Source organism: Homarus americanus, unplaced genomic scaffold (assembly GCF_018991925.1).
Source record: "Homarus americanus isolate GMGI-L3 unplaced genomic scaffold, GMGI_Hamer_2.0 scaffold16022, whole genome shotgun sequence".
Classification (NCBI taxonomy): Eukaryota; Metazoa; Arthropoda; class Malacostraca; order Decapoda; family Nephropidae; genus Homarus; species Homarus americanus.
In genome coordinates, this window is record NW_024752245.1 from 9,660 (window position 1) to 24,259 (window position 14,600).

The 14,600-nt window shown below is 41.4% G+C and overlaps 1 protein-coding gene across 2 annotated transcripts; it reads left to right on the forward strand.

Moving 5' to 3' along the window:
• Positions 1-397: 397 nt before the first annotated feature.
• Positions 398-13,245, forward strand: LOC121855012. 2 transcript variants are annotated; one of them, XM_042349847.1, is made up of 6 exons: positions 398-599; positions 1,085-2,457; positions 2,646-2,762; positions 4,382-4,532; positions 5,161-5,297; positions 9,771-13,245. In XM_042349847.1, exons 1-6 carry the CDS (start codon positions 416-418, stop codon positions 9,981-9,983), a joined length of 2,175 nt encoding a protein of 724 aa, XP_042205781.1. In that variant the 5' UTR covers positions 398-415; the 3' UTR covers positions 9,984-13,245. The 2 variants fall into 2 exon arrangements, with proteins under 2 accessions (XP_042205781.1, XP_042205782.1); XM_042349848.1 differs by lacking the exon at positions 9,771-13,245 and adding an exon at positions 6,274-6,745.
• The last annotated feature ends 1,355 nt before the right edge of the window (positions 13,246-14,600 follow it).

Here is a 14,600-nt window from a genome sequence, read left to right on the forward strand (position 1 = left end):
TAACTCTTTACTGTATACCTGTCTGTCTGTCACTGGTGGAGGAATTTGTAGTTGTTGATAATTAATTAGTGGATTGTGTGGCAGGTGTAAGGTGATGATTCATGTGAGGTGATGAGGTGATGAGACGATTTATGTGATGTGTGAGGTGATTTATGTGGTGTGTGAGGTGATTTATGTGGTGTGTGAGGTGATTTATGTGGTGTGTGAGGTGATTTATGTGGTATGGGGTGATGATTTATGTGGTATGGGGTGGTGATTTATGTGGTATGGGGTGATGATTTATGTGGTATGGGGTGGTGATTTATGTGGTATGGGGTGGTGATTTATGTGGTATGGGGTGATGATTCGTGAATTGGTTTCCATGAATAACAAAGTAACCCAAGTGTGTCACAGGCTGGATGATCAAGAACTCACCATGGAGACTCGGAGACAGTCGGAGAAGCAGCTGCAGAAGGCCAGGGAGAAGGAGCGGGCGCAGGCAACTCGTATTAGTGACGAAGAGAAGCGTAACTCTGCCATCACCAACGCCATGAAGCACTGGCAGGTGGTGAAGAAAGACCACCGGAAGTTGATTAGGAAACCCAGTGAGAGCTCCGTCAGTAAGTGTGTGTATCTCCTGAAGGTGTTGTGTTGATGGAAGGATTGAACCACAGCACACAGCCAGGAACTTTTATAATTCTTACTGTTCTTTGTATCATTATTTAGCTGTTTCTTGTTATTCTCTCTTTTTAAATCTTTCTTCATTAATCCTATTATGTTCAGCCGAGGATAATATACCAGTTATATAATGGAGTGTTAAATAGTTGCATGTATATATATATATATATATACATATATATATATATATATATATATATATATATATATATATATATATATATATATATATATACATATAATTTTAATCAAACTTGAGTGTTTGTCTTTTATTTATATCTTGTAGTTAAGTGTTTTGCTGTACGTCAGTTTATGGAAGGTATCGCATGACGGGTGTCCCTAAATCTGACCTCGGTAAGGACATCTGTCTATGGTTGGAGCCTTATATCTAAAAAAACATAAAATCTAATCGCAGACTCTCCCACAGGCACCAGCGACCACCCCCCTTCCAAGGGCAGTGACGCCACGGAGATGTCGAGCGGATTCTGTGGTGACACCGTGTCCGATGTTGGAGAGGAGGAGGAGGAGGAGGAGGTGGTGGACAAGGAAGAGTTAGGAGTGACAGTGACTAGTGAAGATGGTAAGGAGGGGAAGGTTGAAGGAGAGGAGACAGAAGGGCATCAGGAGGACGACCGAGCCTCGCTGGTGTCCTCTGTCACGTCCAGTGGTATTTCCGACGTCAGTTTAATTCACAAAGCCACTGAGCGGAGACTGAGTTCTTCTGATATACAGTCAATGAGGGAAAATGTTACAGTGAGTGCAGTGACTAATACCATACAGGCAATAAAACAGTTCAAAATGAATAGTCCGAGGAATGCAGATAATAAAAATAATTTACCAAGAAGTAAATCATACACAGATATGAGAGTATTGAGAAGAAAAAATTCATGTGAGGGTGATCGCCCTTTAAGACCTAAGTCAGTTCGTAACCCAAACGGTGAGGTGTGGGGAGGGGCAGGGAAGGTGAGCGAGAAGATCAGTCTGGACATGGCGTCGAGGGCCACACTACCCGTCAAGAGCGTTCCTGTAGTCCGTCGAGGAGGAGTCAGACTCGGGAGTGCTCACGGCAGCGCTACTGACAAGGCGAGGCCACGAATTATAGCTAACGAAAATGCTAAACGCTCAACTCCAAAGAACTCCGAATTGTTGAAGAAAACGGAGCAGTTAAAGGGCACGGGTCATCTCCCTGACAAAGTGGTGACCGCCGCCATCACGCGGGTTAGGTCCAACCTTAGTCTTCCTATTCAGGGTCCAGAGCCGCCTGTTTCGCCTAGGAACGCCGTCTCCGAACCTTCTGAAATTGACTCCAGCTCGGACGCGGAGTCTGCTACCACTGCCACCACGACCAACACGGCCGCCACCCCTACCAGTTCCGTCGAGGTCAACTATCAGCCCACACATACTCGCCCCCATCACAACCTGGCTGACCTGAGGGTACCACTAGCTAGACCCAAAGACCCGGAACGACCTGCCTGTGAGAGGGGAGAGAAGCCAGTGTCGACAGTTAACCAGAATACCTCAGGAATCCTTCGCGAACAGGGACCAAACTTCCTAGCCGAGCTGGAGGGAGACCGGCTGAGTCTGTACGGGCAGGGCGCTCTACGCTGTACCGAGATCTCTTGGGACAAATCTATGGCCACAGGGGCCACCACGGCGCGCTTCCAATACATGAATTTCGAGGATATTGTCGACATCTTCCCCAAACTACGGGTAAAGTTCCCACGGCTGGAGAACTTTGTCTTTGTGGAAACTCACCTGGCCAAGTGTAGCCAACTTAATGCTCTGGCGGAGCTCCACCAAGTAAGCAAATATTTATCGTCCGTATAAGAGAGATTTAGTTTGCAAAGTGTGTACTGTTACCAATAAACTGGAACTTGCATAACACTGTACATGTTACCCAAATTTTACAATGCCTATTTAAATGTTCATAGTTTTTCCCGCCATCACTCAACATCTCTAAAGGTGACCACTTTATGTGACGTTAACAGGTAACGTCCCTGGAGGTGGGGCGGGAGGGAAACCCTCTCACACAGACCACCTACTGGAGGTTGTACGCCATCTTCAGGTTATCTCACTGGGGACTCCGGGTTATCAACGGCACCGAGGTCAGTCTTACTTTGAGTTACGTAGAACTATAACTGTACCAGACTGATACCTTTTCACAATCAGGTAGCGAAGTGTCATGACAAAGTTGTTCTGATATACATTTTCCATCTATGTATCTGTGGTAAGCCAGTATGGTGTCGGGTCATGGCGTGCAGTGTCAAAATATTGTTTGTTTCTTCCCAAGCTGTGTACAGTATTGTGCTTTTTCTGACCCTAGTCTTGTTTAATTCTTCTACCTATTGGAGTCAAGAGCATTAGCCACCCTAGTGAGTTATGGTGGCCGTGTGTGTGGCCGCATGGACCGTACACATGGGCCACACAATATACATAGACCACGGGCCACACAGTACACATGCACCAAGAGCCACAGTATACATGGACCACGAGCCACACAGTATACATGGACCACGGGCCACACAGTATACATGGACCACGGGCCACATAGTATACACATAGACCACGGGCCACACAGTATACATGGACCACAGGTCACACAGTTTACATGGACCACACACAGTATACATGGACCACGGGCCACACAGTATACATGGACCACGGGCCACATAGTATACATAGACCACGGGCCACACAGTATACATGGACCACGAGTCACAGAGTACACATGGACCACACAGTATACATAGACCACGGGCCACACAGTATACATGGACCACGGCCCACACAGTATACATGGACCACGGCCCACACGGACCACGGCCCACACAGTACACACGGACCACGGCCCACATATTACACCCGTGACACAGCCTGCGACTGGGGGAGCCTTCTAGAGCGTGTCAATTTTCCACCCAAGAGTTAATTGTCGCGTGACGTGGCAGTAACCCGGAGGCCAATTGTCTTAAATGGTTTTAAATCTGTACATTCATCAAAAGGAGGAGTGAGCCTGTCGCCCACACTTCCTATCTGCGGCAGTCTGTCCTTGTGTATAACCGTAGCTCCGTGTCTTAAGCAGTGAACGTGTTTCTGTGGCACTGGGGAATCCTTACGTGGCAGGAAGCTACAAAATTACTGTTGACGCCTCTGTGAATTGTGCAAGTGTGTATCAGTTAGAGGACAGCTCTCCCTGTGTCTTATCTTCATCATGGTACCGGACACGTCGCTTCTTCTCCGTCCCTCACACACACTGCGTACATTTGTCCTACAGACTTGAACTACGCCGTACGCTAAGACAGGCAGGTTGCTGGGGAGTAAGCAGACGGGTTAAGATCTAAGCTACATATTGATAATTGTGTAGACCAAATATTGTTGATATAAGTTACTCTCGACACAACACTCGACTCACTCCTTCTAAACTACTCTCCACCTCATCCACACAAAAGACTCACCAAAGCACAACACTTCTGCCACACACTTAACACTGGCCTGGTGGCACGTTCTCCTCCCTTCATAATCATCCACAAACTCATTCACAACAACTAAGGAATTTTCTCCGTTCATATACTCCAGCCAAACATGAAACTGAACACACCTCCAGACTGCCAAGAATGATGTTATACTAACCTTTCTTAAACGATAATGGGTTTTGGTTTAAGACGAGCGTAGTTGTACAGGTGAGAGTTGAGATACCTGTATAACTGTCTCGGGTGTTTACTGACAGGTGAGTGAAGAGGAGCGAACGGAGGCAGCAGTCATGTTCTCTCCCTTGAGCCAATTGGCCTTCACTTGCCTGCCACGGGACCAGCTTGCCGCTTTCCTATCCTCTCACCACCATCACGCCAACGACCACGATACTTCCTCTCCACCACCTGGTAAGTCAGGATATTCACTAACATATTATATACACTACCTGGCGTCTTCCTAAGTTCCTGCATTAAATAGTTAAATGATATAATTACAGGTAGCGAAGGTGTAGGCCAGATCAAAGAGTCTTATTTACCTGATATAACCAACCATATAAATACTCTCTCTCTCTCTCTCTCTCTCTCTCTCTCTCTCTCTCTCTCTCTCTCTCTCTCCACCATGTCCAGGAGGATATACTGTACATATTACTTTATCTCGGTGTTTCCTGACAAAATGTTTCCGGTCAGTTAGTTTCGAAAAGCTGAGAGGATAAGTTTGAAGTTTGTTATTTACTGCCAGTTGTTGCCGCTGTTAGCCCCCATCCGTCCATACATGTAAAGATGCGCCGTAAAACTAACATACAACTTTTATTTGCCCAACTAATGTTTTCGTTTCCCTGTACCAAAACACAACTAATACGTCACTCAAGATATTTGTTTTCTTGGTTCTCGTTAATTATTTTATTATTGATGTCGTTTATCTATTTGTTTTGATGTATTTGCAAGTTGTATCATACGTAGTTAACATGGAGAGCATATCTAGATGAAGGCAAACGGAAAAGACGAGTGTTTCAGTAGTGTTTGGCGCGGCCGACAGGTGGCAGTGGGCAGTTGGACTCAGGAAGTGGTACAGCCAGGGAGGAGAGTGACGCCCCTCGCCTCAACGTGCCGCACCTTCAGGATCTTATCGGCAAGGAGGCCCTCCAGTACCGCCCCACCGTCAGGCTCTCACAGGTATTATAAACTCGTGTTATGTACTGCGGCAGACGCGGGGAGGCCTAACACAAGACGCAAGTAGTGGAGTACAGTGGAGTGACACACACAAGTAGTGGAGTACAGCAGAGTGACACACAGAGGTAGTGGAGTACAGCAGAGTGACACACAGAGGTAGTGGAGTACAGCGGAGTAGCACACACACAGGTAGTGGAGTACAGTGGAGTAACACACACAGGTAGTGGAGTACAGTGGAGTAACACACACAGGTAGTGGAGTACAGCGGAGTAACACACACAGGTAGTGGAGTACAGTGGAGTAACACACACAGGTAGTGGAGTACAGTGGAGTAACACACACAGGTAGTGGAGTACAGTGGAGTAACACACACAGGTAGTGGAGTGCAGTGGAGTAACACACACAGTAGTGGAGTACAGTGGAGTAACACACACAGGTAGTGGAGTACAGTGGAGTAACACACACACAGTGGAGTAGTGGAGTACAGTGAGTGGCACACACACAGGTAGTGGAGTACAGTGGAGTAACACACACAGGTAGTGGAGTACAGTGGAGTAACACACACAGGTAGTGGAGTACAGTGGAGTAACACACACAGGTAGTGGAGTACAGTGGAGTAACACACACAGGTAGTGGAGTACAACAGAGTGACACAGGTGGAGGCTACAGTAGCTTGGAGACGGTACAGTAAGTAAAGAAAGCACAAGTTTCCTTCACGATTCATCACTGTCTTCAGAATGCAAATTTTTGACTTGTAAATATTATTGATCAAACGGATTTTATAGATTACAAAATATTTTTGTTCTATGTTCGTGGTATCATGACAACAACAATCTCAGCTTGTTGATATTAATCCTGTTATTTTTATTTTATGTAGTGTCGTAGTCCCCTGATGTTTTACTCTTTGACTGTAAAATATTATGCAGCATGATATGAGAACAATTAATACAACTGGAATACTTCTCTGACCTCATTTCAGAAGCGTCGAAAGGTAAATATTGGGGGTAGTATCTCTGGCCTGCCCCATGCCCAGTTGGTACGAAACTTCCATTCCCTCCTCAGTGTTTTAAATGCTTTCTTAAATATTCCTCTCAAGCATCTTATAAACACAGGAACTCTTAAAAAAATTTCATTCATCTATAAATTGAATAATTTTGTGGCATTTATGAATAGGTTTTAATATTTTCACTAGTCAGCAGAAGGTTGAGGTGGGCATGGCGACCATCAGCCTTTGGACTGGCGGTGATCGAATATGAAGTATTCTGGGAATTTGGGCGCACTGGAACATCCTTCTCCACCTTATTGATGGAGGCCTGTTTATAATTTAATATCGTATCTATTGAGCATCAACCAGTTAAGCATAAGACTAGCATATACAATTATGCGTAAGTTCTTGTATTTATGTCATTCTAGTGAGGGTTATTTTCGTACTAGGTGAAAATAACTCACAGTTGGCCATTCATTATACTTTTCTATGATCTATTATATTTCATTACTTTGCTTAGTGTCAGTTGTGATGGACTAGGTCTTATTCCACAGTTGTCTTAAGAAAATGAAAATAAAAATAATATATATATATATATATATATATATATATATATATATATATATATATATATATATATATATATATATATATATATATATATATATACTGTATATATATATATATATATATATATATATATATATACTTTCACTCCCTCAAAGACTTTATATAATTATAGAGATACTGATTGTTAGGATGGGCCAAGTATTTGTGTGAAAGTATGTCATTGGCGCCTGATATCTTAAGGCTTACGTCTCATAATTTTTAAAAAGTATTGAAACCTATTTTAAAATAATTGATTTAATTATACATTTGGGATTTTGTATTATCTCGGTATTTTATATAGGAAATAATTATGTCCAATGATGTGCCAGTAGGTGTTACGTCAGTGGTGGAGAGTTGAGGTGCTATTTCTTCCCTTTGTTGTCAGATTATTAATGGGAACTACTGCAGTGTATTCCGGTGGCTTTTGCCATCATGACACCTCAGTTAATTTTTCAAGCTTATGGCTCGCTTTGGTTCACTCTTAGCCAATCAAGCTCAACCCATCATCTTGTTGACTCTTCTGATATGGTTGGTGCTGCCACTAACTCCCAGAATGCTTCACGACATTTCCTACACGTAAAGTTTTCTATAAATTTATCGCCTTTTTTACGTCCTCTAGTGAAGATTCGAAATTTTGCATTTTCTAATACACTCTTCTTTACCGATGGGAGTAAATGACCGTTCGACATTACATTCTTTATTTAATTTCTGATCTTTTGCTGCGAGAATTATCAGTCGTTCAATATTCTCGTGATTTCTCGCTTAAACTTGCCATCTGTCCAAGGAAAACAGGAGTATTGGACGGCCAGCTTCACACCTATAGCCTAACCCTTTTACCTCCGACCATCACAGAGGCAGTCAGCAAACCTTTCCTCAGGATTTATTTTATTCTCCTTCATCCTTGGGAATAAGACTTTATATTTTTGTATCCCTTCTCTCCATCTTCTTCTATACTGTATATTCCTATATAATGAGGTACCAGACAATATTTACCTCATTTTCCAAAGGTTGTTGTGACGAACTTGTTTCTCTTTTATCATCATGGTATGGTTGACTTACAGTAGGACTTGCTGAAACATATTACTTCCTTATAGCCAATATAGATCCATTATAACGACATAGTGACGATCTTGGATTGTAGTCTTTGGTACATAATGTTAAAATCGTTAGTTTAAACCATGTTGACAATCTTAACGTTATACATTGGTTAGTGAATAGGGAGTAATAGTAGCGTAGTTGGAAGTATTGTCGCGTAACTGTTTATTTTCCCCCGCCATCAATGTATAAATATTCACTGGAATGTCACATTTTCAGAGTCGGAGGAACGAATATACAGTTACCTTTCTGAGATCCAGCTTCCTCTATCCTACCTCCCTTTATCTACACGTTCCCGCCCTCTTATCAGTGATCTTGATACTTTATTTGGATAACTTATACTGATGTGGTGGAAACAGAATACGACCTTGTGTGTGTAAACCAAGTGCAGTAGAATGGTAGTGTTCCTTGACTTAGTGTTACAATGACCAAGTGTATAGTAGTGCTGGGTGGTCCGTGGTAGTGCTGGGTGGTCCGTGGTAGTGCTGGGTGGTCCGTGGTAGTGCTGGGTGGTCACCTGGTAGTGCTGGGTGGTCCATGGTAGTGCTGAATGGTCCGTGGTAGTGCTGGGTGGTCCGTGGTAGTGCTGAATGGTCCATGATAGTTCTGAGTTGTACGTGGTAGTGCTGAGAGGCCAACGGGTGTACAATAGGTGTTGGATAGGGCCACCAGTGCTGGACCTCAGCAGCCGCTAATTTCTTAAAAAAAAAAAATCCGAGTAGGTTCTTAACAACACAACCACTAACGACCCACGAAGGATGGGTGCCACTCTGGTAAGGCAGTGTGGCACGGAAATATACTCGTGCACACTTGTTATCACTGGTGATGTCAGCACACCGTTGAGGAAAGTGCACCATACGTGCACCTGTAAACAAGACCTAGATGTGCACTAAAAGATTGCCAGTAATTTACGTGTTATGTCACTCATTCTAAAAGACACACCAGCACCTCATTTCTTTGATCTGCCTTCACTTCCCTCTCGCTCCTGCCTGTTATATTACAATGATGTAATTTGTCCTCACATTAAAGTTATCATGATCTTTATTGTTAACTGCACCTAAGTTTGTGATACAGTATCTCACTTGCATGACGTTTCGTGTAATCTGTGGTCGTGGCATTTTCGTGTGAATGTTTCTAAAACAAACACTAAACCACAAAGACACTGTATAATAATCCTGATAATTAATACTTAATAAAATGTGATCTTCTCGAGTTATACAATATTCAAATTCACTTGTATGGTTAACACATATTTTCTACAGTAAAAAATAATTCAAGATTTTTTCCTTAGATATATTTCCATTAGGTAGTATTTTTATCTAAGATCAATTAAGAGAGCGCAAAATTTACTCTATAATTAAATAACTGTTTTGATTGGTTGAATATCCCAAACATTTAATCAATTGTGAGTCTGCTGATGTGTGCGAGAGGTTAATGTCTTGAGTGATAGGTCATGAGTCAATAAATGTCTTATTAACTCTAGGAATAATGAACTGGTTAACTGTATTTTGTAATCTTTGTTATTGGTTAACCGTATGTCTAAATATGCTCGAATCTCAAATTGTGTAATTGGTTATTTGTGTTAGTTTAACTGCCTTTTGTTCTATAAGTGTGTATGTGATGATATACATTATATAATTAATTGTGTGTTTGGTTAACTGTGTTTGTTATGGGATCAAGTTTTCTGAAATATATGTATAAATTAGGTGGTTATTTGACTGTCTTCTCGTTGTACTTCACAGTTTAATAAATTCAGCAGGTGAAGTGTTTTCTGTGTGTGTTGGCAGGACGAGAGCTCGGCCCTGATCTGTGCTGGACGTCAGGCACGGCAGCTAGCGGTGTGGACCTTCGACTCCATCCACCGCCTCCATATCCACCACTCCACCTGGCCCTCTGTCCTCCATGACCTAGTACGCGACGCTGTCACCGACCTGGCCAAACCAACCTACGGCAAGCAGTGCCTCGAGGACGTCAAGCGAAGTCTCGGCTGGAAAAAGTGAACAGGAGAGAAGATCGTGAGCTGAATGCTGGACCAACACATTAACTTCACCTCCTCCAGTAACGATTTCCGGTTAAATGACATGAAATGGAAATGTACTGTGTGGGAAAAGATCTGCAGATAGAACTATTGGTAAAGCGAACTAACGGCGGTATCTGACATAGTTTATAATAGTTACTCTGGATTTGACAGGTATAAATATCAGCGATAAAGGAAGGCCTTATTTGGGTAAGAGGGAACGTGTCCTGGGATATAAATAATCAGTACAGCAGAGGCTTCAAAGTCCTGTATTAAGAAATGAACTGTCGATCAGGTCCTTGCTAGAATGAAGTTCGTAACAAAACATCTGAGTACAAGTGCTAGGAGTCGTGGTCGTAGTAGGAAGACTAAAAACAGAACTCAAGGTGTTTTAAGATTAATCGAATTTCGGAATAACAAATGTCGATTAAATTAATGTTTACCGTCAAAACCAATAGCAAAGGCTGGTCTGTTATATTACAATACAAAATACAGTATTAATAACAACAATTTCTAGACAATTTTTCACTATACATGCATAGTATTTCGAGTTAACCCATCCAGTATAAATGACAACACGAAAAATCAGCAGATCAGCAGTGGTAAGCAGGTAATGAATGTGGTGCATTAAATATGAAATTTTACAAAATGTATGAATGAAAACCACCTAAGAACAAGATGAGAGCCTCCTCTTGGGAAGGCAGCTCAGATGATCTTGACGTTAACGAGCTTTCTTTTCCGATGAGATAAATCACTTGCAACATTAATATTTCTTGCACTGTTTTGCTTTTCCATTTTCATTTATGGAATTACTATTCAATTATGGTCGCGAACTATTTTTGCTATGTTTGTCATATGTAATAGATTATTGTCTCAAAATAACTAGAATTTGTCTGTTACTAACAAATAACCAATGAGGAGAAAAATTTATGTGTATACCGAGATGCTACTGGTAGGCTATTGATGCCGGCCTAGTGATTTGAGGTGATACGTCAGCAATCACTGAAAGAGTTTCTTTTAATGCGTAGAATCCACTGATATTGAAATGTCCATTTGTGCTTTCCATTCAAGAAGTTATTGATAGAACACGGAAATTTACTGTGTACAATTTTGCACATCCATAAAAAGAAACGATGGAAATTAATCAAATAAAAATGTGATTTAAGAATATGCAAAATGTATATTTACATGAGGTTTGCTGTGGTGATCTCTTGTATATAGTAGTTAAAAGGTATTTGTATATTTATGGTACGACAATCAAGTATATCCGATTGCTGGTACAATCTGATTTTATAAATAGTCTTAAACGTAGGCCGTCAGTTAATAACAAAATGGTTATATGATAAATCTATAACTTAGGGAAGAAATTTGTACCATAGTATTTTGTTTAGGCAGGAGAGTCGTGTACTGTAGTGACCCTTTCCAAGTTATTCTCGGGTGTTGCTCTATTACAAAACTCACTAAAAAGTACAGCTGGATTATATTTAGCTAGGCTATGGAGGACTGGTGAAATGTATAGTTATATTTTCCCCCTCAACGCGATTTGATTAATTATCCAAATTGTTCTGCATTTGACTTTGGCATTGTGTAACAACGGGAAATGTGCGTGTTGGTTAGTGTAAGGTAAGTAAGTCAAGTTACATAGAGGTTAAGCCCGTTTCTGAGATGTCGACAGTCAGGAATTAACTCAGCGCCCCAATCCCTTCTTTTGCTCGTAAGTATACATGAACTCTTTTTAACCAAACTTACACAAACCAAGAACATTTAACGGTCCACCCAGTTAGCTCATGAAAACAAGAGTAAATAAAATACCGACAATCAGTTAATTTTTTAATATATCAATTACTAAAGTATGTAGTGTAATATCTCGGAAACAGGGGAAAATGTAATATTCACTGGTGACAGTTTAAGCTAGATGAGAAGATCAGATCTCAGGAAAGTATTTAAACATTTAAATCTTGTCAAAATTTTCGGATGTATTCAGTGCAGTGGGCGCTCACTGCTTTGGCCGATGGCCATCAAGAAACTCGCTCTATCCTAGTCCACTCAATAAATAATTATAAACTAAACACGAAGAAAAAGGTTGTAACAAGTGACCTTCTGTAGAAGAAAATATGGAGAATGCGTAGTATAATCCACTTATTTAGTTGCGCTGAGAAATTATGAAAGGCAAAACAAACACGACACCTGTAAAAACATGTTTCTACGATATAACATACAAGATTTTTACATGATCAAGGTGGGCATTAATGTAGCCGCATAAAATTGTATAAGATCCGAGTATCGGAATGAAATATTAATGAGAAGCTTAAAGGTATCTGGTCGCAGGAAAACCTAGTCACTTGCTAATAATGGTAGATAAACCACCGGTCCATAAGACAACTACTGTACATAACCGCTTGAACCAATCATAGAATTTAAATAGGGTTTACACAGAAGGAAACGCAACTCATCATCTCAACACAAGAATTTGTATGGTGAGAAAGGATAAAACAAAAACGGTATTGGATAGGTCGAGGGCAGCTTGAAACTATTGAGGTTGTAACTTAATTCTCAAAAAAAAAAACATAACGAAGAATTGATAACCCAGGTGGCGAGATAATTGATGTCTCGATAAGAGAATCCAAGGTGGGAAGCTTTCACCGCCCATTAAGTAAGTTTAGCGTGGGATGTGGCGGCCTAGTTGAATACAGACAGCTCAGTGCTCTCCACTTGTCCTAAGGGTCGCTGGTTCGCACCCGGGACATCAGTCCGCACAACTGAGAATGGGTATTATACTTTTATAACTGGAAAAGTGAAAATGGTTATGTCTACCGGAGATTTAGTCTTCAATGTGCTGCCCTGTTATTAACAGGTCATCAGGCCGATGAGGTACACTTTCAAGCATAATATATTAACAAATAAGTTTACTCAACAACGCATTTATATTTTACCGAAGAACTTGAGTACGTAATGTTCTTGCTGTACAAACATCACAGTGAAGAGTTGACCTCCATAGTATACTCTATGACCTTGATGACGACCTAATTACTATGTCCTTGTTTGTAACCATTTGTAATATTGTAATGTATATATATTATGTAATATTTTGTTTTACTTAGCGTTATCTTTATTGTATACACGCATATCTTTTATAAATCAAAGAAATTAGTGTGAAACTAGGCTTTTAGGGAAAATAAAGCCTTAAAGCCATTTTTGTATAGCGCCGAGATGAAAAAAAAATACTGTACTGTACTATACTATCAGTGAGATTTTTACTGCCCTTCTAGTCAGGTGATTCTTTAGAGAAATATAACAGTGATTATGATCAAGAAAAAGAGATAGATATGAATGAGGGCAGCAGTAGTGGCAGTACCCTTGCTCAGCTATTGGCCGCAGTGGTATGCCACCAACCTCCCTGGCCCTTCCACCTCCACTCCTCGTTTCTCGCTTCATATCAGATCCATTTGCAGATGGATGAAAGACCAGATTTAAATTTTATTTTTGCAAGGACTCGACGACATCACTCATCAGGTAAGGCAACATCTGAGAACAGCACATCACCAGTTGTTTGATTTCGTTCATTTTTTCTACAGATGTTCTTATTATTATAATAAGTATTTTAAGAGGCAACATTTACTAGAATCTAATAAAACCTGACCTAACCAACAAAAAAGAAAACTACCTAACGTGACCTAACTTCCTAGCTGGGAGCTTGCCCCCCCACCCCCCCCCCACCCGGACCATATTAATCAGAAAGCACTTATTTTAATGTCTGGTACAAATGAAAGCAACTTTCTTGTGTAATTTTACGTTTTTTTGTGGACGTGAGAGTACTGTAAACGCGGACAGCGCGGGTCGACTGTAAGCAAATAAGTTCTGAACACGCCCGACTTGACAGATTTTTCGATCTTTCATGTTCAGCTCACTACAGGTGATTGAGTAACTTTTACTTTACTTTTATCTTCTTCGCCACTTATTGGCTCGTTAGCCGCTTGGGCGATCGGTCACGTCGCTGTCACGCACTATTGGCAAGTACTGGGCATGCACTGGCTCCTGAATGTATCCGAACCTGTTCTAGTTGCTGTCAAATCTGGTCTTGAAAGAGCTCACACTCGGTGTCGTCACAACACTCTCTGGCAGATATGGTCCAAAGTTCACAACTCTCACTCCGAAAAAGTTTGCCCTCACAGTTTCTGGGCTTGCGGCTTTTTCAACCTTGAACTGTGACCCCTTGTGGGGAGACCGTCCGCCAGTTACAGGTAAGGGCACGCGACTGAGTAGTGCCATTTGAGATGCTTATACACCTCAATTAGGTCTCCCCTTGCCCAGCTGTAGTATAAGCTAGGCTATTTCAGGCGCTCTAATCTCTCAGGGTAGCTGAGGTGCCGACGCTTGGAAAATTTGATGAACATTTTCAGTGGTAATTTATCGCCAATTGTGGGTTTCTTAAGTGCTATTTTGGTGTTAATGTGTTATTCTGTAAGTACTTAATTAGTTCAACCCCCTTAATTTTAATTCTGAGAGAAAAGTATAATTGGGGCGAAAAATTACTAAGGTGTAAGACTTTAGGTAGTAGGCAGCTACCAAACAGGGAGGTACTACCGCCTGGGAAGATATT